Source organism: Poromitra crassiceps (assembly GCF_964638095.1).
Source record: "Poromitra crassiceps genome assembly, chromosome: 13".
Taxonomy (NCBI): domain Eukaryota; kingdom Metazoa; phylum Chordata; class Actinopteri; order Beryciformes; family Melamphaidae; genus Poromitra; species Poromitra crassiceps.
Genome location: NC_139644.1, coordinates 28,574,901 through 28,600,585, shown reverse-complemented (window position 1 = coordinate 28,600,585; position 25,685 = coordinate 28,574,901). Strand labels below are relative to the sequence as shown.

Below are 25,685 nucleotides of genomic sequence, written 5' to 3'. Positions count from 1 at the left end.
CCCGCATTTATTACATAGTAAAAGCCTCTCAATGTTATTGTTTACCCTCTGGCTAGCCTGGAAGTGGCTAGTAATATACCACCCACATCTGTCCCTCCCACCCACAGTCTGGTATGAGTTATCCAATGTACATGGAAGCATGTGCCTGTGCACAGGACCGCCTCTCTGTCTGGGCAGATAGCTGCCTGTTTTAAACGTCTATTATGCGTGTGCCAATCTACGTACTATGCGCATTGTGGTATTTTAATCTGTGGCACCCTATGCTGGTTCAGATAATTCCTTTATATGTACCTATCTGCCACCCCCCTCCCAGCCATCGTCGATCTTAATAGAGTTATCAAATGCAGGAGGGGGGAGGTCAAAGCTACCCCCCGTTGCCTACGCCCTACCTAAGATCCCTGTGGTGTCGTTGGCGAAAGTCATTTTGGAGCGTGTCGGATTTAGCGAGGCGTTTAATCCAAGAGGTATTATGTAATATCCCCAGTTACGTTTACCCTCCCCACACCCACCACCCTCCTCCCACCCACCCTCACAGAGACACACAGGGCGCGGGGGGAAAGGGGGCCATCCGCAGAGTGGAGGATCAAGGCCAGTCGCGTCCCTTCCGCTCTTCTTTCTCCCCCACGATCTGGGCAGTGCAATTACACAGATGGATGAGTTCCCCGGTAACCCTCCCCGAGATTAACCTGAGAGAGAAAGAGAGAGAAAACTATTGGCGAGAGAAGGAAACAGTGGTGTGAATGGAAAACTGGCTGGGGGTTCTGGATCAGAATATCAATTTTGGGAACAAAAGGTATCATGGTGTATCAATGAGCTGGGTGTTTCATCATTTCCAGATGGGGGAATCGTATTTTTTGAGAAGCGGCGACACTTGCCGGACCTACCTAACAGATGTCCTGTGTGGACCATGGGGAGGCGGGGCTAGACGCCGTAGCACGCCGACAGGCGCTCCTTCAACAGCGGGGGGAACTGCTCAGAGAACTGCTGCCAGTTCTCCTCCCCCACCTGGTCCTTGAAACCATGCAGGATCTAGGAGCGCAAACACAAACACACCAGAGAACCATTATGGATCTGCACAGTAATACCACTATTAGAAAAAAACGTAACTTGTTGGACATTTCCAGCTACATAAAGCTTCCATTCAGCTCCTTGATTGATTTATCAACCTAGCTGATTTAATAAAGTCAGAATGAACAATTGGCCTGTTCTTAAAAGGAAAAAACTTTGCCAGTTTTGTGTTTGGGAACAATTGCTTCATCCTCCCCAAATACACAGCTCTGCCACACTTCTCAGACTCCAAATCCATCCACATCGTTTGTTCCGATTTCGAATGTCTTAATGAATGATCATCACAGTGTGTGGAGGACTACCGGTACACATTTGGGGCGGGAACATGTAAACACTGGCTGGCAAAGCTAATTCAGCATGCATTACATTTTGTGGTCAATATAACAATATTGTATTCACATGTTTTGTATCTACCGTATATCAAACTTATCAACATAGTGGGGAAGGTGTTGCATGCAATAAATAAAGTTTGTCAGGGCTGCCTGCTACTGCTGCTACTTTGTCAGTCCGAATCTAACCATTCCATCAACGCAATCAGACAAAAAGACAAAGGTGAGTCTTCGTGGGATACATGAGGTGAAGCAAAGAAAGGACAGCAAATAGCCACTGACTACATGTTTACTACATACATGTGATCCTGACCAATCAGATCAAATACCGTAAATTCCGCACTATAAGCCGCACCGGAGTATAAGCCGCAGCAGCAAAATTGCCTGTTTGTTACATATATAAGCCGCACCGGACTATAAGCCGCAGGTGTTTTAATGTTTTTTTTTTTTTTTTTTTTTAATTGTGTTTTAATGTTTAATTACCATTATGTAAGGGTTCATGCACAGAGGGGATTGTCGGGAAAGAGATGGCTGTTTGAGGAAGCTCCCATTTATTAACATTTCAACAAAACAACATAACACAACACCACCTGTGTTTTTTTTTACAGTGCACACAGTGTCCGCGGTGTGGTGAAAAGAGGGCAAGAGAGGAAATTAAAACAGAAGTGGATTTATAGTTAGAAAGAGTGCTAAAAAAGAGAGATTTTTTTTTCCCCAAAAAAAATCCATAGATAAGCCGCACCGTTATATAAGCCGCAGGGCCAAAAAACGGGGAAAAAGCCGCGGCTTATAGTCCGAAATTTACGGTACTCAAATACTGCGAGTCCATGCGACATGCTGCCGCCTACTGTAGGTTGCGGGTGAGCAATTTAAACAAAGGATTAGTGCAGTCGAGCAGGACTGCCTGCAAGAACCAACAAGAGGTCATTTGATTAGATATCTACAACGTCAACCAGGACTTTGACTGTGGAGTTATTAGATTATAAAGGACAAAAGATGTCCGAACAAAATGCATCCAGAGATCACCGTGTTTGACAGGCAGCATTATGGCATTACCTTTGATCAAGTACTCACCTTATAAAACATGTCTCTCAGATCATCCTTGGGGTTGACCCACGAAGCTACAGCATCACAGAAGAAAATGAAGTCCTGGACAGAGATGGGAGAAGACTTCAATCTATATTCAGGATTACCTCCGTACTACATACCTCTCTTACCCAATCGACCACAGAGAATGTGACACTTATTTAGATCCAACCCAATATCTATAATACAAAATGCCCTGATCTGATCTAAAATGGTGGACCGTCCCACCTGCACCACTCCCGAAGGGTTTACTCCGATCATCATGCAGATTCCCCGGAACGCCGAGTCCTTCTCCTCGTTATCTCTGATATTTCTCAACGATGTACACCTGGGAAGTGGAGCGATCAGAACATGATGGCTGGTAATGATCAAAAGTCTGCTCAAGTTTTTTTTGCAGAATTGTGAGTGTAGTCTCAACAGGGCTCTAAATTAAATGTGGGTGCACTGCACCTACAAAGCAATTGGCTTGACTAACTTTTGAGTAATTGACACTTGTTTTTGTTTTTATTCGGAAATGCAAATTAGTCTGGAATCTCTCAGTTCAATTTCGATTTTCAGGGGGTGTTAACAATGGGCAGGCAGACAAGCGCTACTGGCATGGTAACCAGGGAAACGTTTATAAAGTTAGCTTAGCATAGTCGTAACTAGGGTTGGGTACCGAAACCCGGTACCAATATGGTACCGGTACTTTTACAACCGGTACTACCGGTAGCGAATTGAAATGCAGATTTAGGTACCTCATTTAGGTGCCATGCCCGAGCAGCTGAGTGAAATATTCGCCCTCCGGTGCTCCGAAACCAGTGCTGAATGCACCTTCACTTACATTATAGGACATAACACATAACATTATCCTTTGAAATCCTCTTCGCAGCCTCTTTAAATAAATAAAAAAAAGCTTTAAATCTGCTTTAACTTTTTTTAAGTTCCGTTTCAGGCACCGGTATCATTTTAGAAGTATCGTTTAAGCACCGGTATAGGAAAATATGAAACGATACCCATCCCCAGTCATAACTTTATAGCCTTCTGTTTGGGTTCTGGATCAGAAAACAACATTGGGAACAAAAGGTCTCATTTTAAAATCAATGAGCTGGGTGTTTCATCATATCCAGATGTTGGGTGACGGGTAACAATTCAGAAGAGAGGACATTTTAACCACATGCACAGTGACTCACCATGGTCTAATGAACTGCTGCAGCTGTGGCGCCACCTCCTGGGGACAGACGTAACCCAGTCTGCCAATAGTAATGGCTGCACACAGGGAGATACAAGGGCTCACCTTAACAAGACACTATACAACCAAAGCTCGAGATGAATCTGCCAGCTGTAAGACCAACCTACTGTATGTATAGAGGATACAGCAACAGAGGGCGCATATAGCCAGTGTATGCGTGTACCTGTGTTTTCCAGCAGGGTCTTGGGGGTGTTGGGTCTGTTGATGATCTCCACCAGGGGTGGCAGGACCAGGCCCACATAGGGCTGCATCTCTGCACCTACAGTAGTCACATACAACACAAAGACAACACACCGTCAACTATCTGAGGACAAACTCGGACCACCTACGGTGGGGTACAGTGATCACCATACCAGGATTGTTACTTGAATACCAAGTTTAATATTTTAAAAGTGTAATATTTAAAACACTAAATATGACTATGGCAAAGAAGAAAAACCATCCAGAAATTTGTTGCCACACTTGACCTGGACGGCTTTGTAGCAACTTTTGAACAGAAGTTGTGATGCGTTTTTCTGTTTGTATTGTTTTGTTATGTATGAAAATTGAAAAATTGCCATTCTTGGTTCAATAAAAACATCTTTACAAAAAAAAAAAAAAAAAAAGAGAGAAGTTGTGATGCGTCTATTGAGTCCATTTTTGCTAGCGATAAGATAAATAAATCCATATTTCACTCATAGAATCTTTTCCCAGTGATTGACCAAGAGCCAGACTGCCGCTCGGTCAATTCCTATCTTACTCCTCCTCCATTTAACGACGCCACTGCCCCAAATGGAATTTCACGCATCTATAACATTAAATAATATCAAATAAAATATTTTCAACTGCATCAAAGTAGCATTGTTATCCTGACAACAACACAGTGGAGTAGGTCAACCTTGTGGATCACTCATCATTGATGCCATTATCACAGGTATGATCAGGGTTCCCACTTTTTCCCAAAAAAATAATATCCAATTGCAAATAGGCAGCAAACACTTGTGCTTCTCAAAGTGGATGAAATTTGGGACGATTTGATTACCATTAGTACAGAATGGTTTGCTGACTGCAAGTTTCTAGTGGCTTTTAAGAGTAGGCTCTGTAGTCTTGATATTCCAGCACCATGCATAATATTTTATTCCATTTCCAGGTTTTTAAGATAACTAGAAAACTATAGACATCAATCAACACTACAATTATGAAAACAGATGAGTGATTGGAGCGTGAATCTCCATTCATTTAAAGTCATTTTCTACTCTGTGGCTGATTGTCTATGTGTTTGGGATATAGGGAAATCCTTGAAATCGGATTGATTTGGTACCCTTTGGTCTAAAAAGGTGATGACCGGTTAGCTGGTTCCCCTAAGCTCACCTGGACAATCCCCTGTATGCTGCTTGACACCTTTGCCTGTAGGGACACATACACTGTCACTGGGCTGATTGAATCACACAAACGCCTGGCCTGGCATGCAGTATACACACACACACACACACACACACACACTGCAAAAGCATAACCAGATTGACTTCGGGCAGCCTGCCATGGCTCGAGTGTCAGGTTAGACCAAAGGAAACATCATGCTGTTTATCAGATCCATGTGCTATAATCTACATGAGTATTTGCTCAGACTGAATTCATCAGCACACTGCATGGGCAGCATGGCACGCCCTCACATCAAGGTGAGATCTGATCAAGTCCTAGAAGCCGACAACAAACCACATAACGGCATCACAGCGACATCTAGAGCTTCAAGTCAAACGGGAGAGCAAAGAGCTTCTATTTTCACTGACATGCAGCTCTGTTAGGATTTGTCAGTCGCACGCAAGGTGACGTCTGCAAGATCTGGATCAGAAAACAGGATCAACATGCTTCATTATGGATCAATGTGCTGAAGTTCTCATCATATCCAGGGTTCAGTGAGACACCGAATGACACAGAAGATTGCCTGTTGTGTGCTACACGTGCGAAAGGGCCAACTCCAGCAAATGTCCGGACCTGATTCAACGAACATGGTCCAGGCTTTCTGTCTGAAAACGGCTATAGAGAGAAGCTTCCTCACCCATCTGCATGGAGATCTCTCCAATGGCCCAGGTGGCGTTGTTACACACGGAGATGAACTCTGGGTTCAGGTTGAGTCCCAGGATGGGCATGAACTCAGCTGGAGGGAGGAGACAGAACACACACACTGGCTACCAATACAGGTGCTGTGTACTAACACTTTCACACAAACAATTCTTCTCACAACCTCCTGCCCATACACACCCACATGAAAGAAAGAAGATCTGCACAAGACAATATATGGGGAACATAATAGCTATAACAGTGAATCAATGCTGGGTGTGTTCCTACAAAGCCAGATAATAGAGGTAAGGGGAAGAAATTCAATCAAGTGAGACTCACCAATACAGGGCTTAACGTGGGGGAAGCAGGCCTTGGTGAGATCACCCAGCAGAGCAAAGGAACTTTGCCTCACCTCAGGCATACTATCCTGCAGCACAAATACACAGCTTGGTATCGTATATAAACACAAATACATTTGTTTTGAACTAATTTCTTACATCATCATAAAAGGGAGTAAGTGGGCTCTGTTTGTTTGTTTACATTTTTGTCACTCACTGACGATGTCACAATGTCTTTGACATCATTAGTGATGCCACTCGAGCACTCGATGTCATCAGTGATGGTCACTCGAGCAATTGTGATGTCATCAGTGATGCGAAGTTGAGCAATTGTGCGCTGCGCATGCCAATAGAGCGGGCGAGGCCACGCAGCAGCCAAGCTGCGGGCAAGGCCGCGTAGCACGCGAGATTTTTAGTCCATTAAAACACGGGAAGAAAACACATTGCCTGTCAAGCTGCCTGAGCTGTGCATTTCATCAGATGATAGAGGGAATAGGACAAACCCCCCACACCCCACCCACCATACCTGCATGCACTGGAAAAGTAGGGTCATGATGTTGGAGCGGGCCACCAGCTGCTCCACATGGCCACCCAAACCCTCAGCCAGGCCACTCAGCAGGTCCAGGGCCACAATCATGAAGTCCTTGTCAGGGGCCTCGTACTGCTCCGGGTGCTGGTTGTACATCTGTACATACACAGGAATAACAGACAAATCTACATTTAGTAAAAAAAAATAGTGAAATTCATTAGTGCACTGCATGGCACGCCCTCACAGTAAGGTGACATCTCAAACAATCAACAAAATGTATCATTGTGGATCAATGGTGGTGTTTCATCATATCCAGATAGTAAAAAAATATATACATACAATCGTCAAATATATGTAATAAAATCATTACACTAAAACATATAGATAACGCATCATAAATGACAATGTCTCTTGTGTACAACTGAGCATCCCGTAACAGTTTTCAGCAGTGGTGAGGTAATTGAACACAGTCTCTTAAGCGCACAACATTTTTGTACTAACCTTTGAGCAAAAGACACACAAAAAAAATCATAATTTCAGGATTTTTCCAGGAGGGTAGCAGAAAGAGGATGTGCGGGGCATAAGGGAGAAATATTTTGTGTCATAACACTACTCGTGTCAGTCTGCTACAGAGTTTGGGGAAATCTGGATCAGAAATGTTAGGAACTTCAGGTATCATTGTAAATCAATGAGCTGGGTGTTTCATCACTTCCAGATTAGAGCGGCAAGTTTGAGCAAGAAAACATTAATTCCAAGACGACTGAAATATGACTGTCCTGCAGCCATCAGACGGTATTTGAGCTCAGAAACACAACACACACTGGAATATTGTGCCAACTGAGCGCAGATTGTGTGAGCAGGGCTCTACAGTATTAGCATTTCATTTTTGTGGTTGTTCCGTGTGTGTGTGTGTGTGTGTGTGTGTTCTCACCATAGCCTGAGCTAGTGTCTTCTGGACTAGGGTGACACAGCGCTGGTAGACAGGCTCACAGTAAGGCAGGAAGCCACTCTGCAGGGCTGTGGCTACTGAAGAGAGACACTGGCAGACAAACACAGAGGTAAGGCTTGTTGGAAAGATGGCAACATAAACAACTTGTTCTGTGAGGGTCTGCTTCCACTAAATGATCTTGACCTGATAGCAGAAGGCCCAAATCAGTGTTTTTTTTTATTATTTATTTTATATACGGTATATATATATCAGGGAGGCAAACTCATGAAGTGAAAAAGGTGACAGATACACAAAACCACTCAGAAATCATTCACTTAAAGCCCCACTCCAGTCAGTTTTCCACCTGTGCACAATCCTGCTGTACAGTGGAAATGAAAAACTGCACGCGCCGTCATCAACTACGTCACCAGTCTAATCTTTTGCACCAAAGTTTGTCTATTGGTAAGATGTTCCACTGCAATGTCATGGCTGGAGCACTGTAGTCCAAAAAGGATAACTCTCTCAGCGCGCTCTGCTGCTTCTGCGCTGCGCTTCCACGTCCTGTGTGTTTTGGCCGAGCCTCACTCCTACCTTCAATACAATCTCAGCCTCCCTTCCAGCCGGCCAGACCGGAAACAGTATGGCTGCCTCCACTCCACTAAACGTTCACCCAGAAGCCACATATTGATATAAATATAAATATCAGCATAACCAGCCAACAGATATCAAAGCTGGTGGGCATATAAGCAAAATAAATTGAAAGGGTGTTAACTTGAACTGGTCTAAAAATGACTATCGTGGCGTTTTGAGCCAGAACGAACTACGTTAGCAAACGTAGCTAAGCCAAGCTAACGGCAGATTGTATTCACTGTAATATTGTATATTATTACTATGGCGGGTGACGTGAGCGTTGATTTGTCAACATAATACAATGGCAAACACGTTGGCTAATTAGCAGAGCAGGAAAAAACACGGCTACAAATGAAATAGCTTAAAAGTTACAAAACTGACTGGAGGAGGGCTTTAAGTACCCTATTTGGGGATCAAAAAGGTGACTGCCACCTAAAAGTGACTACTTTGCAACCCTGATATATATATTATTTATTTGTCCATGCACACTGATCATGGAAGCTTGTATGAGCAAAACTGCTGAATTGACTGTCGGTGAGCATCTGCATCTCCGTCTGTTTATTTGAAACATGATGCTTTATTGAGTTTTGTTAAATCTGGATCAGAAATGTTAGGAACTTCAGGTATCATTGTAAATCAATGAGCTGGGTGTTTCATCACTTCCAGATGAGCGGGAAAGTTTGGGCAAGAAAACGTAATTCTAAGACAACTGAAATAGGGCTGTCCAAGAGCCATCAGATGGTACTTGAGCTGCAGAACCTCCTATTGTGCGAGTCTAGCTGTGAAAGTCCAGTCTGCTCACCTCCAGCAGTGGGAAGAGATCCTTGTCTTCGTCCTTCAGCTCGTTCCACTTGGCGATGAGGGGGGGCATCAACTTCTGGATGTACTCCTGGGGAATGACCATGAACAGGTAACATCATACACATACATCTCAGCTACGGCATCGCAGCTACATCTACAGGTGAGGTCTGCAAGATCTGGATCAGAAAATATCTCAGCTACAGCATCGCAGCTACATCTACAGGTGAGGTCTGTAAGATCTGGATCGGAAAATGCATCAACGAAATGTATCATTGTAGATGAATGAGGGTGTTTGCTTGATCATATCCCTAACTCTTATTGAACACAGCCAACATATTTCTTGCCGGCCCCTTAAATTCTCATTCTCTACTTGCATGCGCTGATTAGCATGCGGCACTGGGATTGCAGGCAGATTTGTTCCCCTTCTCAATGTGGCTCTAAAGACACGGGGCGGTGCATTCTAAAAGGGGCGGCACATTCGCCAGCACTTACAGGCTGGTTGAGGTGGTGTCCCACTGAGTCCGCCAGAGTCCCTATGGCATCGTAGAGGATGAGCAGGTTCTTGTGCTGGTACTTCCCAAAGGCAAAGACCAGCGTGTCCAGGATGAAGCTCAGGTAGGGCACCAGCTCTGTACACGCCTCCTCCTCCAGGGTGGCAAACGCACTGGGGGGGAAAGACAAGACGGAGGAGATATATTTAGGACAGAAGTAACACCATCTGATCAATATACACGTCGATCGGCCTAGGGGAAGTGTGGATCAGAAAATAACTTGGGAACAACGTGTATCATTGTGAGTCAATGAGCTGGGTGTTTCATCATATCCAATATCTCCAGAAAGGAGAAAGACTATTCATGAAGAGACGGGGCTGCGGCATAGAAGCACACCGCCCCTTCCCTTCTTCACATATACACACCTGCAGGCGGCCTCCTGCACTCTCTTGTTGCCGTCCAGGATGCGTTTGAGAAGTTCCGTCATGAGGGGCTTGAGGTGGGAGTCGGGGGGCTGGGAGACCACCCAGTGTGCATAGCGGCTCAGGGTCCAGCAGGCGATGGAGCGCACCAGGGCCTTCTTGTCGCACAGAGACTGGATGAGGTGGGGGATGAGCTCCGGCAGGTACGGCACCATGCCCTGCATGCAGCCTGGGGCGGGGAGAGGAGGTGGGATGGAGACAAATACAGTTTGAGTGGAGGTTAAAAAAAAACACAGACGATGTGTCGCCTTTAAGAAGGCAGCGGGGGATTTTAGAGCGACGCCCCTCCGGCTGCTTTTCACATGCAACTGTCAGATGGGCTGACACGGGATTCAGTCCACATCAGACGACATTGCCAATGAGATTTATTAATACAGGTGTCAAACCCAGAATTGTGGGAGTTTCACACCAATGTGGGACATTAGCTGTGAATCAGGTTGGACGGATGCAAAGTCGGCATGCTGACACATCTGCACTTGTTGCTTTGCATGTGGGATGGTTTGTTGATTTAGACATCTGTTATTGGTCTCTCCACTGTAATGTGTATTGTGTTCATATACTTGGGGGAATACATTGGGTACACCTAACTTGGCCCTACAATATTATTAAGTAGCAATGAGTGGGACTGTCGGGAACATTGGATCGCCCTCACGTCGGGCCCAATGACCTGTGTGATCACGTGTTAAAAGACCATGCGTGTTGTATATAGTGTGAGTGCACAGGCTTGGATAAAATATTTGCAAAATTTAACCCAATTGGTAGGGATGGGTACCGAACTCGGTACTTTTACAGGCACCGACCGAATTACGTCGGTACTGCCCCGTACCAGTTCACATAAAAACGAACGGTACCAAATTTCGGTACTTGAACGCATCTGAGTAATAGAAAGAGAGTGGTGAAAATAGAAATTCCGACGGAACCTTAAGGCAACACGCAAGAGCGCGTTACGTCACTACGTCACTCTGGTTCTGAAAGCAAAACAGGACCAGCCGAAAGCTGTGGCTACACTTTACCAAGATAGACTCAGACAACACTGGTTGCAACATGTGTGATGTGAATTGCAAAGCTGGCCAGGGAAACACCTCAAACTTGAGGAAGCATGGTCAAACACAAGATATATTTAGCTAAATGCTGAAGACTGTAACGTCTTAGATAGGCTGAGGGTGAATGAAGCAGATAGCCTATCGCACCGTTGCTAACGTTAGCAGCACCTCCTCAGCTGTAACGTTGAGAGAGGCATCGACTTCTACAACATCAAGTAACGTTATTTAATTAGCTAGCGTTAGCTGTATTAGTTGTTTCACTGCCGTTGTGGTTGTTAGATAACGGGGCTTTTCACTGTCTTCACAACGACTGCAAACGTTACTACGTTAAACGTTAAACGCTAACGTTACTCTTGCTGCAGTAATTGTCAAGGGTTCAACAGAATGTATTTCCTCAGCCTGTATAGTAGCTATCAACATGAAATAAAAAGCATTTGAGAGCTTAAACCCGTGGGTTTTTATTTGGAAGGGTTACATTTGCCATAATCTTTATTAACATTTCTTAAAATGCATTAGAATATTTTAATTTTTAATTTTTGGGGTTAAAGATAATTTTTTTTTTTAATGAACATTAGGGCAAATATAATACGAAAAGCCAAAGGGTTAAGCTCTCAAATGCTTTTTATTTTATGTTTCTATGTGCTACAGAGCCTGAGATATGAAGGCTTTAGTGAATACTGACCGCTCTCTCTGAGAAGTTTGGATTTTTTTTTTTTTTACAACTGTAATTTTTTTTGTTATTAGAGCGTGTAAAGTACCGAAAATGGTACCGTTTTGGGTACCGTACCGAATTCCAGGTACCGGTATCGTACCGGTATCGGTTCAAATGTGAACGGTACCCATCCCTACCAATTGGGCTATATGATAAAATATATATCAATATCCTAGTAACAGATTTTGATCTGGGTCAGTGGAATATATAGCAGTGATTCCAGATGACTCATTAAGGCAAACTCATGTCAGCACCACCGAGCCACAGCATCTGCCTCTCAATCTGTTTACTTCTTAACGGGAAACACGATGCTGGGATGGAACACATTTATCTCAGGCGGGGGTGGGGATATACCGACATTCTTGTTTCTATTGTACTGTTGTTGACATGTCCTACTAACCTAAGTTTGAGCAAAAGACAAAAAAAATCATAATTTCAGGATTTTTCCAGGAGGGTAGCAGAAAGAGGGTGTGCGGGGCATAAGGGAGAAATATTTTGTGTCATATAACACTAATCCTGTCTGCTACAACAGTGGTTCTCAAATGGGGGTCCGGGGACTCCCAGGGGCCCTTGAGGGGGTTCCAGGGGGTCCCCAGCCAGAAGGTGGATAATGTATTTTCGCTATGATTCCATTCATAAGTAACACAATGACTATTTTGGTCATGGGTTTTATACACTTTCTGTAATAAAACATCTAAAAGCATCAATCTTATTATCATAATGGGGGACCGTGGGACAGAATCCTATCAAATGGGGGTCCGTGGTCAAATTTTTGTCAGTTTAGGGGTCCCTCATGTGAAAAAATTTGAGAACCACTGCACTAGAGTTTTGGGAAATCTGGATCAGAAATGTTAGGAACTTCAGGTATCATTGTAAATCAATGAGCTGGGTGTTTCATCACTTCCAGATTAGAGCGGCAAGTTTGAGCAAGAAAACATTAATTCCAAGACGACTGAAATATGACTGTCCTGCAGCCATCAGACGGTATTTGAGCTCAGAAACACAATATTGTGCCAACTGAGTGCAGATTGTGTGAGCAGGGCTCTACAGTATTAGCATTTCACTTGGGTTCCTGTCTATAAATGTGAAAAACAAAAACGTTTGAACACTTGAAAAAAACAAAGTGCCAGCGACAGTCAACCACTAACGAGCTGGGTGTTCCAAAGCACAGAGGGGAAAAACCACAGGGGGACAGACAGAGGTCTACTGCTGTGAGGTCTCACCCTCAGCAATGGCTCCCAGCACCAGGATGCCAGACTCCTTGATGACCCAGTCGGGGTGGAAGAGCAGGCCTTTGAGCAGAGGCAGGAGGTGGGGCAGAAGGTCATCGCGGAACACGTTGGCCAGAACATCCAGAGCCGCCGCCGAACACTTTCCTGCATCAAGATGAAAAGACCAAATAAGAGGACTCATCCATTGCCTTCTCCCCCGCACAGATACGCACATTTTAAAACAGGACTGTAGTTGATCCCCGAATGTCATCTGGGATTCCAAAACTTCCCAACCTAGAACCTAGAAAAAGTTGGTACTAAGTTGGAATTCAGGGGGCTCTGGTAGATAATATATGCGTGACTATTGTAAATGCAGAAAATACCTTTACCTCTTTTCTTCAATAAATGCATAATGCAATTTCTACTTTCATTACATCGCATACCTAAACTGTGGAGAGGGGCAGGAAATATGAGAGTTGACAAGCAAAAGAGTTTGGGGAAATCTGGATCAGAAATGTTAGGAACTTCAGGTATCATTGTAACTCAATGAGCTGGGTGTTTCATCACTTCCAGATTAGAGCGGCTAGTTTGAGCAAGAAAACATTAATTCCAAGACGACTGAAATATGACTGTCCTGCAGCCATCAGACGGTATTTGAGCTCAAAAACACAGAATATTGTGGAAGGCCGATTCAAACCCCTTATCGTTTGTGAGAAAATGATACATATGTTTGCTAAGCCACCAGAATGCTCCTTTCCCTGCCGCCCCCCCCTCGCCCCCAACGACAGAGTGTGTCTAGTAACTGTGGTGCCCCATCACTTACGCAGGTTCCAGTCAGACAGCGTATCGTCATCATCGTCATCGTCATCCTCTATGTCCTCTCCCTCCTCGCCCTCCCCTCCCTCGTGCTGGAGGGTGACGGTGCGTGACTTGTGGAAACGGGGCTTGATGTCCTGATCGCTGTCTGGCACTGCCTCATCTTCCTCCACGTCACCCTACAAAAACACGAGTAGACTTGATCACGTGCTTTCTTGTTTTTACACCATTCATTAAAAAATTTGGCAATCCAATCTCATCAAGACTAATGAGAAGAAGAATGCTGAGAGGAATACAGTATAAGTGAGACTCTGTAGAGAAGACTACGGTTGAAATAAACTGTCCAGGCAGCTTTAATGATCTAAGAGGGTGACGCAACCGGGCGAGAGTTACATGCAGAAATGAAGAGTTTGGCAATACAGTTTCAACACATGATTCAGATCAACGCAAACTGCAAGCTACAAATACTTACTTTAAAGAAATAAGAGCTCCTTCTAGTTTTGGAGCCTAACAACAAATATACAGAAATATCCAGCCAGCCACCTCACCATGATAATGGCAAAAATGTGTTAATGAGCGTCAAAGGCTGGTAGTCGGGAGTCAGCTGTTTTGACTACATGAGCCCGACTTAACATGCAGTGAAAACATGAAGTCAGTCATTCTGACAAGGGCACGGATGTTTGTGGGACTACAAGACATTCCAGACAACAACAGGGCAGAAGGAGATGTGAAGAGGCACAGATGGACATTTACTCTGACCAGAGGCTGCAGTGAAGCTGTGCAGGCACACAGAGAGAAGGAGCTCACCTTCAGTAGTATGATGTCAATCTCGGAATACTTCATCCCATTTACCAGGATAGGAATCAGTCTGTATAACGGAGGTAAAAGAATTCCTTGGTCAAACAGCAAAAGCACTCACTGTCTAGCATACAGGAACAAAGTGTGTCAGTGAGACGGTTGTTTGATCCTATTCAAAAAGGGAAAACACAAGCTTAGTTTATGATGTGGCTAAATCTTTAACAGAAACTGAACAACACAGGCATGTTGTGTAGGATGCAATAACTGCTTATTTGTGTTAGTCGAAGGGTTTCAAGCCATCTTAAGATTTGTTCTGCGCATCTCTATTATTGAGCACATCATCGCTGTCGGATATCGGAAGACGCTGTCTGAACTTTACAAAGACTAAAACATGTTCTTGTCCACCATGTCTTTTACAGTTTGATGGACTTTATAAGCCCAAGGATCGTCCAACTTTCTCAACACTTAAATTAACAATTAAGCAGGTAAACCCTAAATTTAAGTTGTGTCAGTCTACTAGTTCAGTTCAGTTCATCTGGATCAGAATTATAGGAACTTCAGGTATCATCGTAAATCAATGAGCTGGGTGTTTCATCACTTCCAGATGAGAGCGGGACATTTGGGGGGGAAAACATAATTCTAAGATGACTGAAATATGAATGTCCAAGAGCCATCAGATGGTATTTGAGATACAGCGTACTCACAAACACAACACACATTGGAATATTGTGCCAACTGAGCGCTGATTGCGTGAGCAGGACTATACAGTAATAGCATTTCACTTGGGTTTGCGTATATACAGTAAATGTGCAGGATGGGGTGGGGGGGAATCTGAACACTTAAAAATGATGTACTTTCAATTTAAGTTAAGAGATGAAAATCGCCAAAACGGAGTTGCTAGGTTTTCACATGACAATAGCGATATGTACTATGTCGATACGTCAATGTGTTTACTCACTGCACCAGGTGTCCGGACAGCACCTCCTTGCAGATGGGCTGCTCCGCCAGGGTAAGCCAGAACTCGCAGGCCTCCAGAGCTACGTTCTCATCCGGGTCCTGGGTCCGCTGCAGCATGTACTGGTGGAGACGAGAAGAGAACATGTCACATGTCTGGCCAGGTGTGGGCTGAGACACGGGCTCTGATTTAGGGTGAGGGTTCCAGACAGAACCAGGAATGGGCGAGAATGGGCGAAAAATATTGACTCTTGTCAGTCTACTACAGAGTTTGGGGACATCTGGATCAGAAATGTTAGGAACTTCAGGTATCATCGTAAATCAATGAGCTGGGTGTTTCATCACTTCCAGATGAGAGCGGGAAAGTTTGAGGAGGAAAACTTAAGCCGACTCAAATATGAATGTGGTGCAATTTGTTTTCACGTACAACTCAACACACAGAGGTCTGATGATAACATGTCCCAGACACATCAGTTGAGTGGGGATTTGTGTCCACGCTTACCTGGATGATGCTGTGCATGTGGGGGATGAGGCGGTCGATGCGGACCTCCAGCAGCATGACCAGAGCCCGGCACACATTCTTCCTCACCTCAGAGTCCTCATCTGCTGCCAGCGCAAACAGACTCTGGGAGGGGAGATCAGCGTGAGACACAAGACAGAGGAAGGAAGGAGGAGACATGAGAATCAGGCAGTGTCAAAGTGAGGGAAGAAGACAGACATGCTCTGTTTCGCCTAACCACACAAAATATTAACGTGGTTATGTCTCCCCTCTGAACTTGAGCGCACAGCTGATAGGTACGTGGTTTGTTTACATGGCGTAACACTGTGCGCCTTTACGCACAGGTCTGATCCACGTTCACTCATACAGTGGACTAAATTATCACCTGCCAAACAGAGTATGGTGGTGCTTCACAGATGACAAATGTAGACTATGTTGTTTGCGGGGGACTGGAGAAAATGGCGCGATTCTCCCACACGTTATGGCCTGCCAGTGAAACTCCTCGCTGCCAGGTGAAAAGAAGCAGTTGGCGACTCCACATGTGTCGGAGGATGCATGTGCTTGTCTACAACTCTCCCAAGATGGGCAGAGAGGGTGGAGCAACAACGGGGACAGCAGAGGGAATTGGCAAAGTACATTTGTGGAGGAAATTGGAAAGAAATCTGAAAAAATAAAATAAAAAATAAAATAGGCTGATTGGTCCAGTATGATGCGAGATCGGCTGAAAATAAGCAGTACAGCTGATGACAGTCTGCTTTGCTTTTCTCATTGTTGAACACGACTCTTGTCAGAAATCTGGATCAGAAATGTTAGGAACTTCAGGTATCATTGTAAATCAATGAGCTGGGTGTTTCATCACTTCCAGATGAGAGCGGGAACGTTTACAGAAGGAAAACTTAAATCTGACATGAGTGAAATATGAAAACTCACCTCTATGAAGGTGTCAATGTTGTCCATCAGGGCCTGGGCTCTGCCAATGATGAACTGGTTCACACAGGCTATGGCGTGGGACCTGCAGGGAGAGAGGAGATCGACCCAAACAGTGTATCAAGTAACCACAAGTCAACTGGTGAGAAGGATTAGAAATCAAATCAGAGGGTGTGGGTTTTAAAAAGGGAATATCGCCCAGTTTAAGATTTCATATACAACAATGCTGCCAAGTTGGCACAGCCCTCAACCTCATTGTGATGTGCTAAAAAATATTTCAAAATCAAAGCATTTGGGATTTTTGTGCAAAATCTGGATACCACTGTAGCACTCTACTGAGGTGAAAACATTCACATGTTTGTGACTGTATAAAATCTGAATGGGTTTTAAGGTGTGGGTTGAATCCCAAATCAGAAAACAGTAGCTTAGAACATGCAGTTCATAAAAAGAATGCATTGGAGTCCATGTCTATGAGAAGATTTAAATCAAATAAAAATATGAGTATGTGTGTAATTACATAGGTGGCCTACAAAGATATTTTTACCCATTTTTTCCAACAAGTCAATGTCAATAGGACCGAAAACACATCCCAAGTAGTTTCATGTTGTAGTGGGAGGGTGGAAATTTATCATTGAAACCTGGGGGAGTGGACTTGATCATGAGTCAGCAATGAATACATAAACTGAGCAGTATGTAAGTGTGAGGGGTAAAATGAGAGAGAGTATCTGGATCAGACAGTATGAATACAAACACCTTCACTGACAGTCAGATGATGTTGTGTGCATCACGCCCAGATGCTAAGAAAAGAGGACTGAAGGGAACGAGCACGAGGGGAGGAGATACCCGTTCATATCTGATTACGGTTCCCTGCTGTACCTGATCTTTGGGCTGCAGTGCTTGAAGAACTGGAGGAACTTGGGGATCATGATGTTGAGGGGTCTGTTCAGAGCGTCGCTGTCCAGCAGCTCCGACGAGTCCTCGCAGATCTTCTGCAGTGCTCCAAACGAACCCTGAGACACGGACACACACAGATAGGCTGTCAAATCAAACGCAAAACATAGAGGGAGACAAAGGAGAGAGCGAGAGTGGATCAGAAATTCATCATGGGAACAAAGTGTATCATTGTCAGTCAATGAGCTGGGGTTTTCATCATGTCCAGGTGATAGGATGATAGAGGGAAGGAGGTACAGAGGAATGTAATGATTTTAGAGAGAGAGAGGGATCCTATGAGTTGAGCATGTTCTGAACATCCTATTTCTTTGGCGGTTGTAGTGTGTATGTATTAACGGCACATGATAGCTCAATTATGTCACTGGTTTGTATGAATGCTGTCAGATCAAATTTCAATGCAATGTCTCAACCTACTACTAGTCTGCAAGTTTGTTGATATAGCACACACGTGCTGCCAGGCTACACGTGCTATGGCAGAAAACACCTAACCTGAGGAGATCACTGGTGATAATACATTAGATGTTTTTTTTATCACTTTAGAACACAATGTGCATTCATTGTGCCCTGTTTTCATGTGTCAATTATCATCATTATTATCATCAGTATCATTAATATTAAAATTTCAGTCAAATTTGACTCTTTTTAGTCAAGTCTTAGCCAAATTTCATTTTTGAGGCCACTGACAGCCTTAGTTCGTATAGTGCAAAAAGGGAAGGGGGGGGGGGGGGGTGGGAGAAGAAAGGGCAGAGTGGGGTAGGTCCAAACCTCGCAGGTGTTGTAGTCCTCCGAGTTGAGTAAGTTGCAGAGCTGAGGCAGCAGCTCAGGCCACGTCTGCAGCTCCCCCTTGGAGGCTATAGTTGTGATCAGGATGCCTGGGACGGATGGAAAGTACAATAGAGTTCAAAATAGTGATTCATATTAAGACTGATGGGACAGTGAGGAGGACATCGTGCGTGCGGTGGTGGTGGGCTCTCTGGATCAGACAGTATGAATACGAACACCTTCACGGTTACTCAGATGTCTTTTGAATGCATCATCTCCAGAGAGAAAAGCGGGTGGGCTGCTGTGGTGTGTGGAGGGGAACTTGGCCACAAAGATTAAGCTATTGCCCTCGTAGGCTTATCTCACCATACGCAATATGTGGTTCACGAGTCCATACAACCACGTCACAATGTCGTTTGATGATAACAAAGTGCAACTGTACAGAAATGGTTATTTCTGAGCCACAAATCTTTCTAGTACTGGCTTGCTGACATGTTTCTAGTACTGGCTTGCAGACAATTTAAAAATGGCTTCCCTAGTAATGGAAAAAGGTATTTTGACACCATTATACAACGTCCAAGAAACACACACACAAACTCACCGATGGTGGCGCGGATGAGGGGCGAGGGGTCGCCGATGTTGTTGAGACATTCCTGCTTGATGAACTCAGCCACAGTCGGGGGGAAGTTCTGGTAGTGGGCCTTCACATTGTTCTTCAGGATCAGACCGCTCAGAGAGCGAGTAGGCTCATCTGCACAGAGGGAGGACAGGGCGAGGAAGGGAGAGACAAGAGAGAAATAGACAAAGAAAACGTAGTTTTAGAGTCACAATATCGTCCCTCGTTGGTTTCCCCTCAAGGTCGCCCGGCCTCGCCCGCTACGCAGGCTCACATACACAGCCGCAGCTCGCTTGCTCAACTGTTTAGCAGTTGTGCTCGCCGCCGCGGGATTCCCTCTCCAACTATAGGGTGGTGAGTTAGTTGGACGATTAATTTTCTGTCGATCGAATAATCAATTAATTGTTGCAGCTCTACCCATGATCATGTTATCAAAACACTAAAGATATGTTCTATTTAGTTTGTATAAATTGATTGCAAATTTCTCTTAAATACTGTATATAATAATGATACTGTGCAAAGTATCAAATTGTAACATCCTTGAAAATACGCAGACCCATCTCCTAGCTCTTTGTCTAGCAGAGGGACCTGCTGGTACAGACTCACTCTCACACAGTTATGGCCCATTTCCACCGCTGGTATCAGCGCAGCCCCGCCCAGCTCGTCTCACTTTTTTGTCTCATTCCACCCTTTCAAAAACCTGGACAGCCCGGGTCGTGCTAGTTTTGGTCCCTGCTTTGTTGAGGTTCCAGCGCTGTGAACCCGGTACCATACGGTGACGTGAAAACACTGCAGACGACTGATTGGTCAGGCAGAATCGTGTTTACTGTATCTACTGTCAATGCTGGATACCAGTTTAGTGGGGCTTACCTTCTCTTCTGTTATTTCCATCAGTCTTTTGTGTTGCTGCCTTCGGCTCTGGTGAAATAAAATCGATCTCCTTGCTCAGCTTTAACATGACGGTGGTTTTCAATTGTTTTGAGAGAGAAAAAGTCCGCTCCTCGGGAAGCCCTTGTAGTTGTGTGTAACGTCGACTCCGCTAGGCCGGAGGCGGGGGTTTATCGAAGCCGCGGTCTTGCCTGGAGAGTTGCCGCCAGGGGGGTGGGCTGGCTTCCCTTCTCCCCGTAGCGTACTCCCGTCCCTCCGCGCAGCGCATGCATGTGAGTTTGAGTAACAACAAAGTGATATCCATTCTCCTGGCCGATTGTGACATTTGCCCATGTACACTGTAGGTCATTTAGAGGCACCAGTATTTCATAACCAGTTTAAAAGTTCCGTGTATGGATTTAATTTTAACGTTATAGGCTACTTCAGCTATGGGCGGAGGACAGATATGCTGTCGCTATGACGACCAGGTGTGGGCGGAGGAGAGTAAACTTGCTATGGAAGCAGAGTCTATATCAAGTAGAGCCGAGTAAGACCAGGTCGAGTAGAGCTGTACTGTTCGGTTATATGTGGTGGAAATGAGCCATTAGTGTATACAGTCTGTATAATGGAGGTAAAAGAATTCCTTGGTCAAACCGCAAAAGCACTCACTGTCTAGCATACAGGAACAAAGTGTCAGTGAGATGGTTGTTTGATCCTATTCAAAAAGGGAAAACACAAGCTTAGTTTATGATGTGGCTAAATCTTTAACAGAAACTGAACAACACAGGCATGTTGTGTAGGATGCAATAATTGCTTATTTGTGTTAGTCGAAGGGTTTCAAGCCATCTTAAGATTTGTTCTGCGCATCCCATTCCCTATTATTGAGCACATCATCGCTGTCGGATATCGGAAGACGCTGTCTGAACTTTACAAAGACCAAAACATGTTCTTGTTCACCATGTCTTTTACAGTTTGATGGACTTTATAAGCCCAAGGATCATCCAACTTTCTCAACACTTAAATAAACAATTATTAAACAGGTAAAAAAAATAAACAGGTAAACCCTAAATTTAAGTTGTGTCAGTCTACTAGTTTTGTGCCATCTGGATCAGAATGTTAGGAACTTCAGGTATCATTGTAAATCAATGAGCTGGGTGTTTCATCACTTCCAGATGAGAGCGGGACATTTGGGGGGGAAAACATAATTCTAAGATGACTGAAATATGAATGTCCAAGAGCCATCAGATGGTATTTGAGATACAGCGTACTCACAAACACCACACATTGGAGTGTAGTAAGCTGGAAGTTCTGGATCAGAACCAGAACATAGAAGAAACATGTATCGCTGTAGCTCAGTGAGCTGGGTGTGTCATACCTAAATGAGGGGGGACAGGATGGATGGACGGACACACACACGAGTCTCACCTTCCGTTTTCAGTCGTGTGAGGACAAAGATGAGATAGTTGTTGAAGTCAGGGAACTGGTTGAGTTGTTCAAGTTTCTGGCATGGCAGTTAAGGACCATTTCAAGCTAAACATTCAAACTAAGTGGAACCCGTGTTGTTTACTGTGACCGCACTGGCAGCAACACATGTTAAGGGCTTGTCCAGGGGTGGAGCGGGATTCAATCCACTGACCTCCCACTTCCAGAGCGCACACGCTAACCACTATGCCAAGTGGCGGAAGCTGGTCAACGGGCCTTTATACTGGGGGGAGTGACTTTAACCCAGTGGTCCTCAAATGGGGGTCCGTGGCACTTTGCAAGGGGGGCCGCAAAACGTTTTCAGGAAAATAAAAATAAAAACTTTTTGTGTGTGCAAAAGCTTCATAGTTCAACAAAAATATTTTATGCTTTAAATCTAAAATGGTTCAGATGGATTACATTCTAATCTAACAAACCTATCAATTTAAAAGTCAAGCATGTTACCATGGAAACAATTAAGCTTAGCCCAAAATCACAGATGAGAATGAGGGGGTCCCCGGTATATTTCTATCTTGTAAGGAGTTCTTGGCTGAAAAACATCGGAGAACCTCTGCTTTAACCAACTTACTCGCTGCAGCTCGGGACTCAGTCATTCGGTTCCATAAGCAAGTAGGCCTCTCATTACTTTACACCACATAAATCTACATGTATTAGTGTCCTTTAGGTATGGGTGTGGTGAAACAATACTAAGAAATACAGGGGCCAACCAGTCATGTTGGTGGTGGTGTGGGCGAATAAATTAGGAAAAAAGGAGAGATCAAAATTACATTACTTTGCATTGGTTGCTGGTCCAAGATAAAAGAAAGCAATAGGAGGGAAACCAATTATATAGGCGCCATTTCCCCTTTCAATAAATGTAGCATGTGCCATACTGTGCACAGCCACAGTTTGCACTGTAGTAGGATACTTGTTGGACAGCTCTCTGTGTGGCTGTGTTGGGCGACTGTGAGTCCTTGAGGAGTTGGAGGACCTGCTGAAGTCCCTGCTCATCTGGCTGCCACTCCATCCTGAGGAACACACACACACACACAGAGTGAGTTCACTGATAACATGTACATGATTTGCCATGCATTCACGGTAAGTTACCCTGATTCATAAGCAACATCAAAGGGAATATATATCCGTGTGAGTGCTATCTGGATCAGACAGTATGAATACAAACACCATCAGTGGCAGTCAGTGGCCTGTCACAAGGAGACTAAAGAGGTCCTGTTTTCATGACCTGCAGATCTGTGAGCATTTGTCAGTCGCACGCAAGTTGAGGTCTGCAGGATCTGGATCAGACATCAGTGAACAAGAATCCTTCATAATGGATCAGTTTGATAATTGTCTCATCATCTCCAGATAGTGGGGGTGGGGGATCATGGAGATAGAGAATGAGAGCGAGAGAAAGAGAGAGATATATTAAACTGAGGAAAGCTGTAAATCATGTCCTTGTTTTCACTAGACCTGACAAGATGTATATTTTCTGCATTATTTGCAAAGCAAGGGTCACCCGTAGAAAATTGGTTAAGAGGAATATGAAAGGACACATTCATTTATACAGTTCAAGATGGCCAAACTGAAGCTCCAGTGTCACATGGAAGCGCCTGTTAACCTTTTAGCAGCTAGAATAATTTATGAAGGCAATTATCAGTCAGATGCTTACAGAAGAATACTGATTTATTATAATTTATTTGCACTGGAATGCAGACCCAAATAGTTTCATGTGATTCTATTCTACATCTGAGAGACCTAAATAGTCAGTTTGATGTGATTATATTCTACATCTGAGACATCTTGGGCAATTCTTATTACAACCCCATTACAAACAGTTCCATTTTCTATTCATGGCTATCGTGGTTGGTTGGTTGGTTTGTCAGCTCTAAGAGCCACTTTGGTAGGTAAGCAAACACCATTCAGTAACTTAAGTGCTTGATTCATTTTTGCCTTAAAGTTTATGTAACCAGCCACTGCAAAGTGCTGAAGTAAAGAAACTGCTGAGTAACTTGAGAAGGAAAAGGTACAAACGCCTATGTAGCATATAGCCGAGACTAACCGGCAGCGAGACAATAGCCATAATGCGGGTTAATTAGGTGAGACAACAGTCGGGAAGGTGAGCTGTGCACATGGTGCGGGGTGACGGTGGGCAGGCAGCAGGCAGGGCCTGTACTCCTCTGCGCCGTGCCGAGTCAAACCTGAAGAAGCCCCGGGCCGGGCGGCGGCAGCAGGCTCTGCCTCGGGGTGAATTATAATTGGAAATAGGCTTGCGGCATAAAAACGGGGACACTGGACAACACAACCCGCAAAATGTCTCAGCGACCCGGCTTATCCGTTCTAATCCTCCCCACCCCCACGCCACCCGGTTGGCTACCGCCCGGGTCCGAGAGCAAGCTCGTGTTTTTTAGACTCGTATACTGTTAGAAATTGAATAAACTAACGTAACGTTAAACATGAACACGGAACTCGAGGTTTATCTGATGGTAGTGCGTTCAAACGCGGCTGCTCGGAGATGTTTGAAGTTATCAGGACGGAGCTATGTAACGCTATGTAACGGGACAGCCTTGTGCGCTTGCTGGCTAGCCGCCCATAAGCGTGGCTAACCTTAACCTCAGACTGACTGAGCCATAATGTTAGTCTTCCCAGTTTTTCTTGCTCGTTTGTCTTAACGTTACTGGTTGGATTAAACCCCTGAGGCGTGTTAAAAAGGCATGTGCACTGGTACAGTCAAGTTAACAGTAACGCTAACGTTACTGTCCTTCTTGCTCAGGGCCAGGCCTAGTCGGCAGGGCAATCCCCGGCTGAGTGGTCAAAATGTGCCGAATCCCACGAACCTTTGCTAATAACGTTATCTTCGTAAGCTAACCTTATTACGCCATACACAAACAGGTCCCATTAACGTATATACCTGTAATATCTGAGTATCGTTAGTCTTTCATAGTATTGCCGTTAACGGTAGATCGTTCGCCAATAGAATGTGCAAACTTGTAAAACACGTTTTGCTAACTGGCGCTAGCTGCTAACATGTCTGTCTTAACAGTGGACACATAACTGGTGACGCTAACGTTAGAAGCTAGCTAGCTAGGCTAACGCTACATTGCTAACACATTACATCGGCTAAAGTTCGTATTGTCACACGACCTACCGAGGAAACTTGGAGACCTGATCGCGGCAAATAGCTGTCTAACGTTATCGTGTATTAGCAAAGAAAGTACATATCGGACGATACTTTACGTACAATATTGATTTGTAGGTTGAATATCACTACGGGGCCGCTCTTCTCTCGTGCTTCGTAGCGGATCCTATGGTTCAAACGAACACGCCGAATCAATAGAATTGGCCTATCTCGGCTTCCGTTGACTACGTATTCTTCTTCTAGTACATAAATGTGTGAGGAGGAAATTGCCACAGTTGATTGGGCCACAGTGACCTGACGCATAGTTCAGTAGAATTCCTCCTCTTCTATCCGCCCTAGTAACACGAAATATACATACACTTAATACATGCATACATACATAACGCTACATAGCATACATACATAAATACATAGGGCCTACTTACATACATACACACACACACACACACACACACACACACACACACACACACACACACACACACATTGATACATACATACACAAAATACATCAACTTAATAATTTGAAGATTGTCTACTAGATAAACTCCTTGTTTGTAACATGTTTACTCACTATGGTTTTGATTAATCTTGAATTTTGATATATAACGTTACAAACTTTCTTAGCTGCCAACTCACTCAAATGACCCTCTTCTCACTCACTCTCACTTTTCTCACTACAAATTTCTCTTTTGGGTTGTGCACTCGATTCCTAGGGTGGAGACTCTGGAGATGATGCGCCACTTGTCCTCTTCTCCCTACTTATACTCCCACCACTTTACTCTGGAGATGATGTGACACTTGTCCTCTTCTCCCTACTACTTGTACTCCTACCACTTATATAGCCTCAGCCACATCACTGATGACATCGGAGCTGAAATCTGACGTGAAGGACAGAATGTAGTATAGGGAAACCGTGGATCATGGATAATTCCAGGAGGCGGTAATGCAACATAAAGGATGCCAACTGCCATAAAAC

At 44.4% G+C, this 25,685-nt stretch overlaps 1 protein-coding gene across 1 annotated transcript; it reads right to left on the bottom strand.

Moving 5' to 3' along the window:
- Positions 1-552: 552 nt before the first annotated feature.
- Positions 553-24,876, bottom strand: LOC310787319 (transportin-2). The gene is made up of 25 exons (XM_083648705.1): positions 24,809-24,876; positions 22,499-22,598; positions 21,535-21,610; positions 19,228-19,377; positions 18,630-18,736; positions 17,790-17,923; positions 16,917-16,998; positions 15,990-16,112; positions 15,492-15,610; positions 14,543-14,603; positions 13,743-13,914; positions 12,932-13,084; positions 9,897-10,122; positions 9,473-9,644; positions 8,982-9,068; positions 7,553-7,660; positions 6,619-6,777; positions 6,094-6,181; positions 5,753-5,851; positions 3,878-3,973; positions 3,656-3,731; positions 2,712-2,811; positions 2,472-2,546; positions 885-1,029; positions 553-686 (listed from the first exon to the last, which is right to left on the bottom strand). The coding sequence occupies exons 2-24, from the start codon at positions 22,595-22,597 to the stop codon at positions 922-924; spliced, it is 2,670 nt and encodes an 889-aa protein (XP_083504831.1). The 5' UTR covers position 22,598; positions 24,809-24,876; the 3' UTR covers positions 553-686; positions 885-921.
- Positions 24,877-25,685: the final 809 nt, after the last annotated feature.